The 14,673-nt window shown below is 33.4% G+C and overlaps 1 protein-coding gene across 1 annotated transcript; it reads right to left on the bottom strand.

The window, feature by feature from the left end:
- Positions 1 to 5,772: 5,772 nt before the first annotated feature.
- LOC142616824 (uncharacterized) lies at positions 5,773 to 14,157 on the bottom strand. Its single transcript, XM_075789593.1, has 16 exons — positions 13,521 to 14,157; positions 11,562 to 11,683; positions 11,363 to 11,451; positions 11,252 to 11,284; positions 10,966 to 11,059; positions 10,481 to 10,523; positions 10,292 to 10,392; positions 9,578 to 9,642; positions 8,910 to 9,406; positions 8,745 to 8,832; positions 8,509 to 8,649; positions 7,468 to 8,030; positions 6,953 to 7,088; positions 6,799 to 6,867; positions 6,557 to 6,709; positions 5,773 to 6,342 (listed from the first exon to the last, which is right to left on the bottom strand). The coding sequence occupies exons 1-16, from the start codon at positions 13,745 to 13,747 to the stop codon at positions 6,229 to 6,231; spliced, it is 2,535 nt and encodes an 844-aa protein (XP_075645708.1). The 5' UTR covers positions 13,748 to 14,157; the 3' UTR covers positions 5,773 to 6,228.
- Between the last annotated feature and the right edge of the window lie 516 nt (positions 14,158 to 14,673).

Below are 14,673 nucleotides of genomic sequence, written 5' to 3'. Positions count from 1 at the left end.
GAAAATGTGAGATTCATTCCAAACCTCGGTCTTTAATGCAAAAAACTTGCCTTTTTGGTTCTTCTAAAACCCTACTGGTGTGCACAGATTTGTGCTTGCATACGCAGGCTTCTAGGCTGCGTATGCAGGGTCATGCCTGCGTACGCAGGCTTAGGGTTTCTTTTGGCCTTTATCTTCCAAAAATAGATTTTTAACTCATTAAAAGTTATATTTTCCATTTTAACATCTCCCAAGTCAATTTGTAATCTGATTGGGCCCTAAACCAACCTTGAGTCTTTGAATTTTAGCATCATTGGGGAACAGGGGCCCGCGTCATAAAGGGTACAAAATCTGGTGTCTATAGGTGTTTGGATTTTACCTCTTGAAAATTCGAAGGGTTTGAATTTTACATCCCGAAATTTCAAAATTTGGATTTTACCCTCTAAAGTTTGGAGATGTTTAGATTTTATACTCTAAAATTCTATTTCATTTGCATTAGTAGCCTCTTCGTCCATATTTTCCATCAAGTGCCACATAAATTGCCATACATATTTAGTTTATCCAATAAAATGATGCCACATTATTTTTGTAGCCTAAAAAAATAATTAAAAATGACATGGCATAATAAAAATGACGTGTCATTATTTAAATGGATAAACTAAACACGTGTGTCAAGTTTATGTGACATTTAACGGAAAATATGAACGGAGAGGTTGCTAATGCAAACAGAATAGAATTTCAAGGGGTAAAATCCATTCCAACACTCTACGGGGTAAAATCTAAATTCTGAAACTTCTAGGTGTAAAATCTAAACACCCCCAAATTTCAGGATTTAAAATTTAAATTTTGAAACTTCAAGGTGTAAAATTCGAACACCCCAAACTTAGCAAATGATGTACCATCTCTTTCTTTGTTTCTTTATTTTTACTTTTGTTTTTTGTTTCCCTTGGATGCGTTAGAAAACCCGGAGGAAAATCCCAAAACTCTCACCTCTTTGGCTTCTCACTTTCTTATACTTTTAAATGTTTGAAGAAATCAAGGTTTCAAAAGGTCGAAGGGTGCTGGCTCACTTGCATTGTGTCATCAACTAATGCTATGTTTGGAAGTTTTGAGGGAGAGGAGAGTAGAGAGGAGGAGAGTAGAGAAAAAATGGTTATCCTCTACCTTATTTAGATGTTTTTAAAATTAAGTAAGAGGGAGGGGGGAATAATTAGCTTTTTCATAGTTTGTAATTTTGTTAATATGGTAAGAGTAAATTTGGCAATTCATTTGGTCAAATATTTCTATTCTCTACTCTCTCTCTATCTCCAAATCTCTTCAATTTGGGGGAATTAAAAATGAGGGGTTAAAAATAGTTAGATACCCTCCAAATTCCTCTCATTCCTCCCTTAAAAAACATCCAAACAAGTTAATTTAACTTACTCTCCCTTCCTCTATTCTACTCCGCTCTACTTCCCCTCCAACCAAACAAGCTATAAAGGTTGTTACTTTGTGAGAGAGAGAGAGAGAGAGAGAGAGAGAGAGAGAGAGAGAGAGAGAGAGAGAGAGAGATAGAGAGAGAGAGGACAATCATATACAATGAACAAAAACCCCCTGTTTGGAAACCAACCAAAACCAGATGAAGGAGGGATACAGTTAACACTTAAACGCGTTAGAGAAAGAGACAGAGTTAACTGAGTTATTTAGGGTCTATTTGAGATCTGTTTATTTTGTTGAAACTGAAAACTTTTTACTAAAAGTACTTTAAATAAAGGTAAAAGTTAACTGAAACAGTACAATGAGACCTATAAATACTACCAAAAAGTGTAGTGGGGCCATGAATAGTAGCAAAAATAATCTGAATAGTGAAATATGTTGGATTTTGTGGGTTCCAGTTAGTTCAACGGTAAAGTCTTTGATAGTTGAATAAGAGATTTAGGATTCAATCCCTACCTACACCAAAAACTGATTGGCGTCTTAGTATGATGAAAAAAGTTATTATTAGGAGCGAACGCCAAAGATTGAAACTCTCTCTCAAAAAAAAAGTTGGCTTTTTCATTTAGAGCCAAACACACACTTAGTGTGCGTTTGGATACCGCTTATTTTGCTGAAAACTGAAAATAAAAAAAAAATTTAGTTACTATTCAATACTGTTTAGAACTGTTTATTTGCCTTTTGCACTATTTATGTCACATAAATAGTGCAAGTGACGCTGAGCTGAAGAAAAAAAAAAAGCAAAAACGCAAATGCAGCAGATGCAACCTGGATCCAAACGGAGCTTTAATTAGAGACATAACTAAATTAAAAAAAAAAAAAAAGCTATCTACGGAAAGTTAGGAAACACTAAGGCTGCGTTTGGTTGGACAGTAAATGAGTTCCAGAAAATATTTTACGCAGTTGTGGGTGTTTGGCAACAACTGAAAATTTGGTCAAACTGAAAATCACTTCCCATTGACCATAAAATACCCCTTCCTAGACTGAAAATCACTTCTGTTTCTATTTTACCTTCAAATAGAATTTTCCGTTGGAAAACTGAGAAGGAGAGGGAGAGAGCAATGACCCACACCAGAAAAGAGAGAGAGAGAGCTAGAGGGAGATCGCCGAATCGGTCAGATCACGCCGGTGAAGCCAAGATTGTCGTCCTCAACCCAAAGTCCTGCCGTCGAGCTCACGCCGGGCGAGATCGAGGCTCGAGATCGCGCAGGGCGAGATCGACGGGCATGATCGCGCCGGCGAGATCGGTGACCCATTGATCTCTCTCTTCCTCCTCCCTGTCTCACCTCCCTCTCTTAGTTTGACCGAATGATTTGGTCATGGTGTTGTTTTGATTTTTGTTTGTTTAGAAGTTGATGGATTGTAATTTTCTATTATAAAATTTGTTTGGAATGTGAGAAAATGGCTAAGAAAATGTGAGAAATCAGTAAAAAATTTGCATTTTCAGAATGTTACCAAACACTTGAAAATATTTTCCAAAGTATTTTTTAAAATGCCACCAAACACCTAAAAATATTTTCTTTTCCCGAAAATATTTTCACTTGAAATTATTTTACACTCGAAAAATATTTTACATCCAACCAAACGCAGCCTAAGAAAGCAACTACTTGGGCCACATTCCTTCAAATTTGTGTATATTTATTTATTAAAATAAAATAAAAAGGGTTTTGGAAGATCGACTTGTGCCTCCTCAAGGATTGATACAACGCGGCCGCGAAGTCAAAAGGTAAGTTCCGGATTTCAAATCGTTTTTGGCGGATTGGAGATTTTAAAAAAAGTGTGTTCCCTCTACTGATTGGTGGCCTAGATTCCGGGTCAGACACTCAAGAGTCAAGACTTTCAGGGCAAAAAATAATATTCAGGGAGATTTAAAAAATTGTGAAATATTTTCTAGATTTTCAGGGAATGAATTGTGCTTGGAAAAGCAAGGCATCTCAGGACGAAAGCAACGTTAACTTACTTTTATTGCTTTTTTTTTTTTAAAAATATCTCATTTTGTTTTAAAGAACAATAAAAATGGTAGTGAATTTTAATGTACATTTTTTATTTAATTAGTGGGTTATGTGAGTTTTTTGTTAAAATAAAAATATATTTTAGTTAAAAATTATTGGAGGTAAATTAAACCTCAACGTTAAAGTTGTCCATATCTTTTTTTTTATTATATTTTTTTGGTAGAAAAAAAAAGTGAAAGTTGTCCATGTCTGTCTTCAAATAATATGTTTTTTGAGAGTGAACGCATTGGCATTAGAGTAATTCCAAAACATCTTTGAAGTCTCGTTCTTTATGTACAAAATCAATGTGAAAGATAGGGGCATATCTAGGAATGTTCGCTTAGGACTGTCACAGCGTTGATACAATAATTATAATTCATAAATCTATTGAAAATTCCACTATTATTTTAAGCATTATTAGCTCATCATTATTCATATTATTAAAAATTTTCTTATATTTTAATTTTTTTTAAATGAATTATTTGGCACTTAATTTCAAATCCAAAAAATAAACTTAAAAAAACTGACAAAATACTAACTGGAATAGAAATATATATATAATAATAATAATAATAATAATAGGTAAAACAAAGATAAAATTCAATTAAATTTCAAATTGAAATTCAATTAGAGTCTAATTTTGCACCACGTCTTTCATCTAATTTAAATTTTAGAATTTTGTGCTAAGTGAGTTAATTTCGTGTAAAAATATAATTTCAATTAGAGTTTAATTTTACGTCACGTGTCTCATTTAATCTAAATTTTTAAATTTTTGTGCTAAATTAGTTAATTTAGTGTAGAAAACGAGGAGTCTAATATAATAAACCATAAAAAATAATCATATAACTAAAAAAAATTCAATTTATAAGTCATCTATATATATATATATATTAATAGGTAAAACTTAGAGAAAGTTGAATTAGAATTTGAAATTATAATCCAATCTTGTAAATGTCTAAATTTATGTAAGGACTACACCGTAATTATCCACTTAAGCATGTGTCATGTGTCTACTTAAGTTTTTTAATCTTTGTTTCAAGTGAGTTAATGAGTGCAAAATACTAAGAACCTAATATTAATGAATTATAAAATTTAAAAAAAAAACAATTACCTATACTCAATAAAAATCATCAAATGTTTCTCAAAAAATAAAAATCACTACACGTTCTATCTTATTAAAAATTAGAAAAAAAAATGATCATAAGTAGTATTAAATTTAGATAAGAATTTTAATATGTGACTAATTATATTTACTTTAAAAAAATAAATTGACTAATTATTTATATTTTATGATAAAAATTATGTGTAATTTTAAATGTATCTATACGTATGTATGAATGCATGTGTTACATTTAAAATAATAATAATAATTTGACTAATTATTTATATTTTTATAATAAAATTTTTGTTTAATTTTAAATGCATTCATGCGTTTGCATGGAGTTACATGCTAGTCTAATATAATAATATACCATCATATAACTATTAGAAAAAAAAAAAAAAAAACATCCTTAATAAACAAAGCATATTCTTAAAAATTTAAACACCACTACAAACTTTGATGGTTTTGTTGACTGTGTTGAGAATATTGGGATGAGATAAGTTGATAACTTAACATCAAAGTTTGTATTGGTGTAGTTTCCTTAACTATAGAGGAAAACAAGGAAAAGCACCTGCTGTAATTTCCTTTAACATGAGAATGAAGGGGGAAAAAAGTAAAGTTATGTTTTGAAATAGTTAATGGGTTGGCATGCATGCTATTTGGAGAATATTATTGACCATTAGATTAATTACAAATGTTTGGACAATTGAAGAGGCCAAGTATTAATTTATTTGAGGACAAGTTTTTTTAAGTTGTTAGACTAGTACAACTTTGAGGAACAAATGGGGATGTGGTTATAATTTTTGAGTGTGCCTACTGCTCATATCATTTTGCCATGTATGCTATAGTAGAAATTTTAATTTTTTTTTTGGGGGAGGGGGGCCAATGATATGTTGCTCCGCTCCTGGTGAAAGAAGCTACCAGTTCAAAAAGATGCGAAGTCTGCGAAGCAGCATTTGTAGGCCATTTTAAGACAAAAGTTCCCTTCGGAACTAACTTTTGCTATTTTTCCATACAATATTCCAGAAATAAACCAAATAGAAGTAGGTCTGTTTTTTTGCTATATGTGATCCTCTATCATTAATTATTAAAGTTTTTTTTTGATAATGTAAGAGAATTTTTCTCGTATTAGTTGGATGTTACAAAGTGTATTGTACAAACAATATTAATGCTTTAACATATGGGAATTTAAGCAGGTGACATGGGATTTTTCCAAGTTTGTCTAAAGATGCTAAATAATGCTCAAACAATTTCATAAAGATTCTCTAAAGCGTAAGTATTTCCTAACAATACTGCTTAAACAACAAAGAATAGTTTTTGTTTGGGGGCAAAGCCACAAGAATTATTAGAAGTGGCTTTTGTTCTTATTCTTTAGAATCAAGCAGCAAAACGTAAACAAACTCAATCTGAAGCATTATACACACATATCCTAAGTAAAACTAAGGTAATAATATTACATGATGGGATGGTTCCATATTTTCAATTACTAGAGATAAAGGCCTAGTCAAGTGGATAAACTTCTCTTCCAATTTGTTTTCTTCCCAATCTTTTTGTTGATTGTTATCTCCTTGTTACCAAGGAGAAGAAGAACATTGTGGTCTAAGGTTGAGGCTTATCCATCAGCATTTCATAAATATTCATGTGCGTGGTATTATTCTTACAACAATCTTCTGACCAGCTCCATTATAAGAAGTAAGTTAACTGCTGCTTCTTCCTTGAACCCCCTTCTCCATACAATTCGTTCCACTGCTTTAACTCACTCATTATAGATCCCTCAGATGCAAAGCTTGCAGCAACCTACATTCCAAATAGTGAATGGAAAGGACCAAGCATTTGTATAATACAAAAACTTCAGTTGCTAGGATATATATATATATATATATATATATATATTTAACGAAACTAAATCCTGTTCCTTGTTAGTCCAGGACCACTATATATCCCAAAAATTCCAAAACCAATGACACCTCAAAGTAACCCAGATGTTAGAGAGAAAAAGAGAGCTATTTACCTGACTCTTTGCCAGCCTGAAGTCTTCCATATTCAATGGCCTGAGGATAATTACTCTTTCCTCCTGACCTTCTTTTGTGTCGGAAGCACCTCCTAAATTCTGCCCTACTACAGATTGGACTTCTTTCCCTTCTGTAGCTCTCTGCTTTCTCTCCTGCAAAGAAATTTTTTACAAGTAGAACATAAATTAGAGTTGCTCCATGAAGTATTCAGGTGACAGCTTAAAATAGATAATACACGTACTAAATCTTTTTGTCTCTCTTGCTGTATAAGCTCTCTAACTGGTCGATACGCTGCTGTAGTGCAGAGGTTCTGTATTTAAACAATTATACCAAATCAAATAACACCCAAACCCAATTACACATCACAGAATCAAAAGTATGTATCAGATGCCAACCTTGAGATCACTTCCTGAATATCCTTCTGTCATAGTTGCTAGCTCCTTAAAGTCTAGTCCTTCTACCTTTTCCTTTGACAAGAGTGTTCTAAAGATCATTTCCCTGTTCTCCACGGATGGCAACCCCACCATAATTCTGTTCATCAAAGTAGGCATCACCATAAGCAGATGATTTTCTAAGAGATTGCAGTAGGGAATACAAAACTATAAGTTGAAGCTATGAATAAGAGACTAATAGTACTACTTTGAGTTTCTTTAGGAAACCTGATACGGAGATTTTACAGTTAGCTTTCATGCCAACAACAGAATAACATAATGCTACAAACATAATACTATATTTAACACTGCAATCTTCAGAGTAATGGCATTCTCACAGAGCTGTAACACTGAAGTCTATTAGATTAAACATGGAAAAAGACAAATTTCATTCCTACAGAATATTTAGAATGGCAATGCAAAAAAGGAGACATTCCAATGTCAAGCAGCAAGTCTAATGGCAGAACAGAAAGAAATACCTCCTTTCAAAGCGCCTAATAATCGCTTCATCAAGGTCAAATGGCCTATTGGTTGCAGCAAGAACAAGGATGCGCTCACCCGGTTTTGTCAAGAGCCCATCCCAGTGAGTCATGAACTCATTTTTTATCTTCCGCATGGCTTCATGCTCCCCAACTCTGGTCCGCTGCCCAAGCATGCTATCAACCTCATCCACAAATATAATAGTTGGAGAGACCTTAGCTGCCAGTGTGAATAAAGCTCGAACATTCTTCTCATCTTCACCAAACCATTTAGAAGTGATGGTAGACATGGATACATTTATGAAGTTTGCTCCAGCCTCCTTGGCAATGGCCTTGGCCATCATTGTCTTTCCAGTGCCAGGGGGGCCAAATAGCAATATTCCCCTGCAGGGCTTCAGAAGGCCTCCCTTGAAGAGGTCAGGTCTTCGAAGAGGGAGCATTACCAGTTCCTGAAGGTTCTCCTTGATCTCATCTAAAGCACCAATATCAGCAAATGTTACACTGATCTCATTTGCTGGAATAACCTCTGGTCTAATGCGTTTCTCAAATTCATTGTCAGGTTCCTGTTATAAAGTGAAATTCAGAAACATTTAAAAATAAATAATAATAAAAAAGAATGAAAAAATTACAGTAGAGAAATTGGAGACTTGCAATGTTACTATGATAACATGAGACTTAACCTCAAAATACCTATAGTTTTTAGGGTTGTGTTAACGGGCACTGAAAGGTGCCCATTAACAACACATTTTGGGTAATTTTGTGTGTACTTTCTTTAACTTTTGACAATTTTTCAGTTTTTGGAAATTTTTTTTATTATCTCTTTTAGCAATTTTTTTGACAATTTTATTTTCTCTTTTTAATTGAAACACAAAAAAGGAAACGTTAACTGGTTAACATTTCCCTAGTTTTTATTACAAGTATTTGGGGATTTGCAATATTGTTCAAATAAAGATACTTTATCACGCGTACACTAGTGCAGGTGTTTAGGACCTTTAGGTTTTCTACAAAAAGGGGAAAAAAATATTTAAAAAAAGGGCTTACCTGAGCTTTTGAAGCTGGAACTGAATTATCACTATCTGCCTTTGGCGTTGAAACTGATGTCTCTGTTTCACTTTTATTATCCCCTGTGCTTTCAGCTTTTGTTTCTGGCTTCATGCCAACAGCCCCTTCCCCTCCTGCATTCTGCAATCAATAGAAAAGTAGCACAAAAAATTCACACTGGTACTTTAGCACGTCTGTTGTTTTCAACTTAATGTATAAACATAAGTCTAACAGACCACAGATGTTTCAGCTCGCGCTTCCAACTTTAATGTATCTTTGCCACTGGAATTTCCTTCCTGGAATATACTCAATCCATGGGACAAACTGTTCCACGACAAACACTGTAAGTAAATGAACCTGAATAGTGAGTGATGGGAGATTCCTAAAAATGTTAATCTTACCTATTAGATGATATAACAAGTTTTCCATTTCTGTATTCAGGATCCCTGTTATTCATTAAATGATAAGAAATTGCTGACACCACAATCTCTTCAATGTAGTTACTGAGAACCATTGCGTCACCCATGCAGATTGAATCCAGATCATCACAATCAAGATCATTTGACGAAAGTACTTCCATGATATGGTTTTTGTTGTCCTGAACCTGGATCATCCTCATATCCTCCTCCAGTTGAGACTTCCAGTTGACAAGATGGGATTCCTCTTCTGGAGGCCTGATCTCGATATTATAAGGGAATATAGCAGTAAGCCTCTCATCCACATCTCTATAGTCATTATCAGGATCTATACCTCGTGAACCAAGAACCAGCACTGATCCAGACAGTTTCTTCAACATTTTCTGGAACAAGTTATATATCCTTTGCGATCTAAACAAGAGCTTATCAACATCCCTAAGATACAACACAATGGGAAAGGTTTTTGACACATAAGACAAAACCTGCAAAAGAATTCAACATGGATTCCCACCTATCAATATCTTAATGAAGTTATTAGTGAAATGCAAACCTACAAAAGCCTAGCCAAATTTTCATGGGCAAATACATGGTAGCTGTAGGACTAGGAGGTAACAAAAGAATTGCCGCTGAAATTCATGACAAAAAGACAGTACCTTATAAAGAGACTGTATAAGAAGCCTCTCATCAAAGGACCAGCTACTTGTGCGCTTGAGAGGACCTAATAAATTAAAGGACACCAAAAAAAAAAAAAAATCAAATGCAGCAGAAAGCATAAAAATAAATTAAAAGCGTTCAACAAATATATTCAACACCTAACCGTTTGAATTTGATCAATGCAAAAATTCATAATTAATCTGACACATGAGCATGATTGACTGGGAAAAGACATCATAAAGGGAATATGCACTTAAATCCATATTAATTAACATCTGATCCCTCATAACATATCATTGACCATACAGCGAGTCAACCTTTCATCAGTTAGCTGAAACTTCAATAGCATGTAAGCCATCTAAAGCATATGTAACACAAACATACCAAATTGAATCACCCTCAAAAAAGGTTCCTAAAGCTTCAATGCATGAAAACGATTGCAGTCAACTTTAACTTCATAGATCCTTGGTGAATAGATGCACAAAGTTGTTAAAGAAACACAATACTGACAATAATGTGCATGACAAGAACTTGAACTTCTTGTTAAACATTGAAAATTGTAGGAGTAAACATATGCATCACAAAGCATGACTTTTGTGTTAATGCACTGCATCAATAGCACAACATTATATATCATAAATGAGACACAACATTATTCCCTGTACATTCTTGTAGAACAACATAGTGATCAGGAATATATATTGTGGCAAAACCTGGATTTGTTGAAGTGCTTTGCGAAACGAGGCTACTGATATTAGCAGAAGCAGAGGCATTCCTGCGAAGCTTAGAAGGAAGTGAAGAGCCTTCTGTTGGCCTGCGATTATAGGACAACATAGAAATGAGGAAAGAGGAAAACTACTACTTTCCCTTGTCTTCAATTATGAATATGTACAGTAAAATACCTTGAACCAATATCCACTCCACTGCTTTGCCTCCGTATTGCACCTGAAACTAAACTTGGTCAGAGACAGCATCAGATGAGAATAATAGCTATGTGCATATAAAAAATGAAACCAAAATATTAATTTAGTCAAGCATGATAATATCAATATGGATTTTACTAACGTGTGTCATAGGGGCACACAATAGTATATCATTTTTGAAAAAAAATTTATCGAAAATTGAAAAAATTTATAACTTTTTCAATTACCCATAAAATGTTTCAAAAAATAGATGACTCATTAACCGGACCCTATCAATATACATGTTATACTACCTAAATACTCTAAACAAATTCCTATAACTTGGAAACTAGACTTACCAGATTCTGCAACAGTGGTTGTAAAACAAACTTTGAAGTACATAATGTGTAAATCAAATGATATAAGCAGTCACCACTAATCAATGTGGTTCACTAACATGAAAAACAGCCATCTTTCCATTATACCTTTGGGTTCCTCCCTCTGTTGAAGAATTGAAAATGATCCAAGTAAGCCAGACAACCGCTCCAGTGTTGATGCTGAATTGGACCTTTTGAAATACTACAAAACAAATTCACAAATTTAAGGAAATAAAAAAGAAGGAAGTTCAATAGGTAACTCATCATATCAGAAAAAAGCTGTCAGACACTTCAATGCCGCAGTATCATGACAGCATTGGGAACGTAAGCAAGACAATCCATACACCAGTAACACCACACAAGAATAGCTCATGATAGATTAGGAAAATCTTACAGAATCTCTGGCACTACCGTATTTGCTCTGAATCTGTTCAAACCCAACCATTCAAATTATTAGTACCCAAAAGAGGATTTCATAGAAAACCACGAAACATCAGATGCTCACCTTCAGTGAAAAGTCAGTTACATCTAACAGTAGTAACTTCGCTTCAAAGAAATGGGCTAAAGCCTTGGCAAGCATTTGTTGGTAAAGTTCTTCAAAACAAAAATTATTGTGATTATTACTTGTCTGAAAAATTTGAGTGCAATCGCATGCTATATCCATGCCAGATCAGGTATACATTATAGCCCAGATAACCACCAACCTGCAGGTCCTGAGAGCAAAATAGCTCGACTTGCAGGAGCAAGATTTCGTGTGTACTTGGAAACATCAGCATGCTTCAAATGGACATAGGCAGCACTTGTTAGCAATACCCGTGTCTGCTCACTGTCATTGCAACCAGCCAAACAAGCACATCAGAAATTGCGTAATACAGTTAAAGGACAATAGTCTTAACGGTAAGTGCACAGACAACACTGTGAAGCTTCTTCAGTTAAAGCACTAACTAAAACTTGTAACATTGACATTCAATATAACCATACAAGACCATATGGTTATAGTGAACTTAGTGATCGATTTAGGGGCCATTTTTGAATATGTAAATCAAAACAAAGAAAATTACTTTGATGCATCTAATATTTGTCATTAATTCCACTTAACTGGTAAAATCTACGTAAATAAAGCATTATAAAAATTGACTTGAGAACAATTTTTGTTCATGCACACGGTATAGCCATCATGCTACAAACAAAATGAAGACAATCCCTAGTACTAGGGAAAAGAGAACCAAACATAAAGGGTCAAAATAAAAATTTTGATACGGAGGGTCTATTTGAGATGTGCTTATTTTGTTGAAACTGAAAACTTTTTATTGTAAATAAAGTTAAAAGTTAACTAAAAAAATATAGTGAAACACATAAATTTCATCAAAAAGTGTAATGAGACTATAAATAATAACAAAAATAAGTTAAATAATAAAATTAATTGACAAAATTAATTGTGCCAAACAGACGCATAAAAGGATCAAATCTTTATTGAAAACAATGTATTTTAGTCTATAATTTGCCACTTTTATCCCTAACATTGCTCTCCCATTCAAATTAAGCCATTAACCCTTCTTCTTTAGAATAAAAGTTAACTTGACTTCCTAGGCATTCATTGAACCAGACCCTTTTCTTTAACTAAAGTGTCGTATATGGAACAGAAATATATTAATGGTTTCTAAAAATAGAATAATTCATAGCCACCACACAAATTTGGCAGCTAGTAGACTGCTATATCGGGAAGGTACACTACCCCCATATAATAATATAATAATAATAATATATTAGAATAAGAGGCAGGCATTGAAAACCAAGAAATTCAACTCGAAGATCAATAAACAACAATACACGTGAAAGGATCAGAATCTCCTTCAGATTTATTAAAAGCGAACAAAATTTGGTGTTTACAAGCATACCCACACAATCCAAACAGGCCCAGTAAATCATTTTATCTATAATCACTGAAAGCCCAACAATATCAATATCGTATCAACAATTATATATATTTTTTTAAAAATTGTATAGAATTAGAATATTCAAAGAAACAAAACCATCCTCTATAATTTAAATTTCACTGAAAAACAAACTTCCATTCTCGAGGTCTGAGAGTGCAAACAAAACAAGCAGGATAAAATATCCACAATATTTTATTATATTTATTTATACAGCATAATTTTCTTAACGTTTATTATATTATTTATTTATCTTTATAAAGATTTTCTTAGCGTTAAAAATAAATTACATATTTAGAGTTTATTAGTGGTTTTATATTAAACTGTAAATCTCAATTGAATCATTTCTATTTTTATTAACGAAATCAATGATCGCAAATTATATATATGCACAATTAATGTAAAATTTTCTTTTTATTCTTTTTTCTAATTACATTTTTTAAATCAAATTAACTTAAATGTCAGCCTTCAGCTCCGTTATATTTTGTAATTTTGTCGTTTAAATAGATTAAATAAATTCTGAGTAGCGTGCATAAATTAATTGTCTTCCCTGTTCCCACATCGGCTAAAATAAATATAAATTAATTCATTTTTTTTATAAAAAAAAATTAAGTTTTATTTTATCATTTTTATTTTGAGAACATAAATTAAAATTAGAGAAGAAAAAAAGAAATTATATATATGGAAGTGGAACGGGACAAAAGAAGAAGGGAGAAATGGTAAAGTGACCTGAGATAGTAGGGAAACTGGTCGAAGGTGACGGTGCTTTCTCTGCCGTCAACAATTTGCCTGAGCAACTCCTTCTCCATCTGGTCAAGAGTAACGGCGTTAGAGGCAGAACCGTTTCCGGTCCAGTTGGTAACGGTTTGTGATCCCGAAGCCAAACCCAGCCCCACTCCCACTCCCACTCCCACCCCTACACTCAACGCCGATATCAGTATGCTTTTCTGCTCCATTTTCAATTCCACACCGCAATTTTCTCTCCAGGAAAACCAGAAACTTGTAACCAAACAGACTCTAAAAAATAAAATAAAAAATACTGAGAGTTTCTGCTTTTGATTACCGCTTTACAGTGAAATAGAAAAACACGTAGAGATGGAAAACGTAAAAACAGAGACAAGTATTTTTTTTTTTTTTTTTTTCACTAGGAAATAGAACAATGAATAAAGAAAAAAGGATCTATTAACCGCTTTACAGTGAAATGGAAAACACACAGAGAGAGAAAAAGTACTTTCACTAGGAAATGGAACAAGGAAAAAGGATCTACAATAGGTTGAATTTTGTTTGATTAACCGCTACATAAATTATCAATCACTTTGAAACAAATTACGTACAAGAATTTGATATAAAAAAAATAAAAAAAAAATACTGGAGAAAAACTTGAAGTTTGTTTTTACTGGTTCTTAAATATATTTTCGGACAACAATAGCAGATCTAACGGAATTTTGACAATAAGGAATAACCACGTCCTTTCTTTCTCTCTCTGTTTGTGTGTGAATGAGATTTTTGTAGTATTTATAGGGAGCGAAAGAAATGGATCCTAGGAAAGGAAAGTGGTAATGAAAGCGAAAAGCGGTGCCATCAATATCATATATAAAGAAAAGTAGTGTGAGAAAGAAAAGTAGTAGTGCAGCGAGAGATTGAGAATTGAGAGAAAGAGACAAATTAAATGGTGGTAATTAATGGGTGAGGATAGTAAATTGTGGGAATGGTGGTGGGGGAGTTTGTTCCCGCTTTTTGAGGCCTATCCCTCCGTTTTTGAGTTTTTAAAGACAACAACAATTCTCACAAAGAGAGTAATTGTATAAATTGTTGTTACGTGTCACTAATTTGAAGGGTTTATGTTTCGGTTTTGACAGTTTGCGGATTATTATTGGATTAA

The sequence above is a fragment of the Castanea sativa genome, chromosome 1 (assembly GCF_040712315.1).
Source record: "Castanea sativa cultivar Marrone di Chiusa Pesio chromosome 1, ASM4071231v1".
Lineage (NCBI taxonomy): Eukaryota > Viridiplantae > Streptophyta > Magnoliopsida > Fagales > Fagaceae > Castanea > Castanea sativa.
Note: the sequence above shows the minus strand (reverse complement) of the source record. Positions and strands in the feature narration are given on the sequence as shown.

Coding starts and splice junctions, on each gene's coding strand:
- LOC142616824 (XM_075789593.1), bottom strand. CDS start 13,747: ATGGAGCAGAAAAGCATACTGATATCGGCGTTGAGTGTAGGGGTGGGA. Junction 9,407..9,577: donor TTATACAGTCTCTTTATAAG/GTACTGTCTTTT, acceptor ATTCTTTTGCAG/GTTTTGTCTTATGTGTCAAA. Junction 7,089..7,467: donor ATTAGGCGCTTTGAAAGGAG/GTATTTCTTTCT, acceptor TTTGATGAACAG/AATTATGGTGGGGTTGCCAT.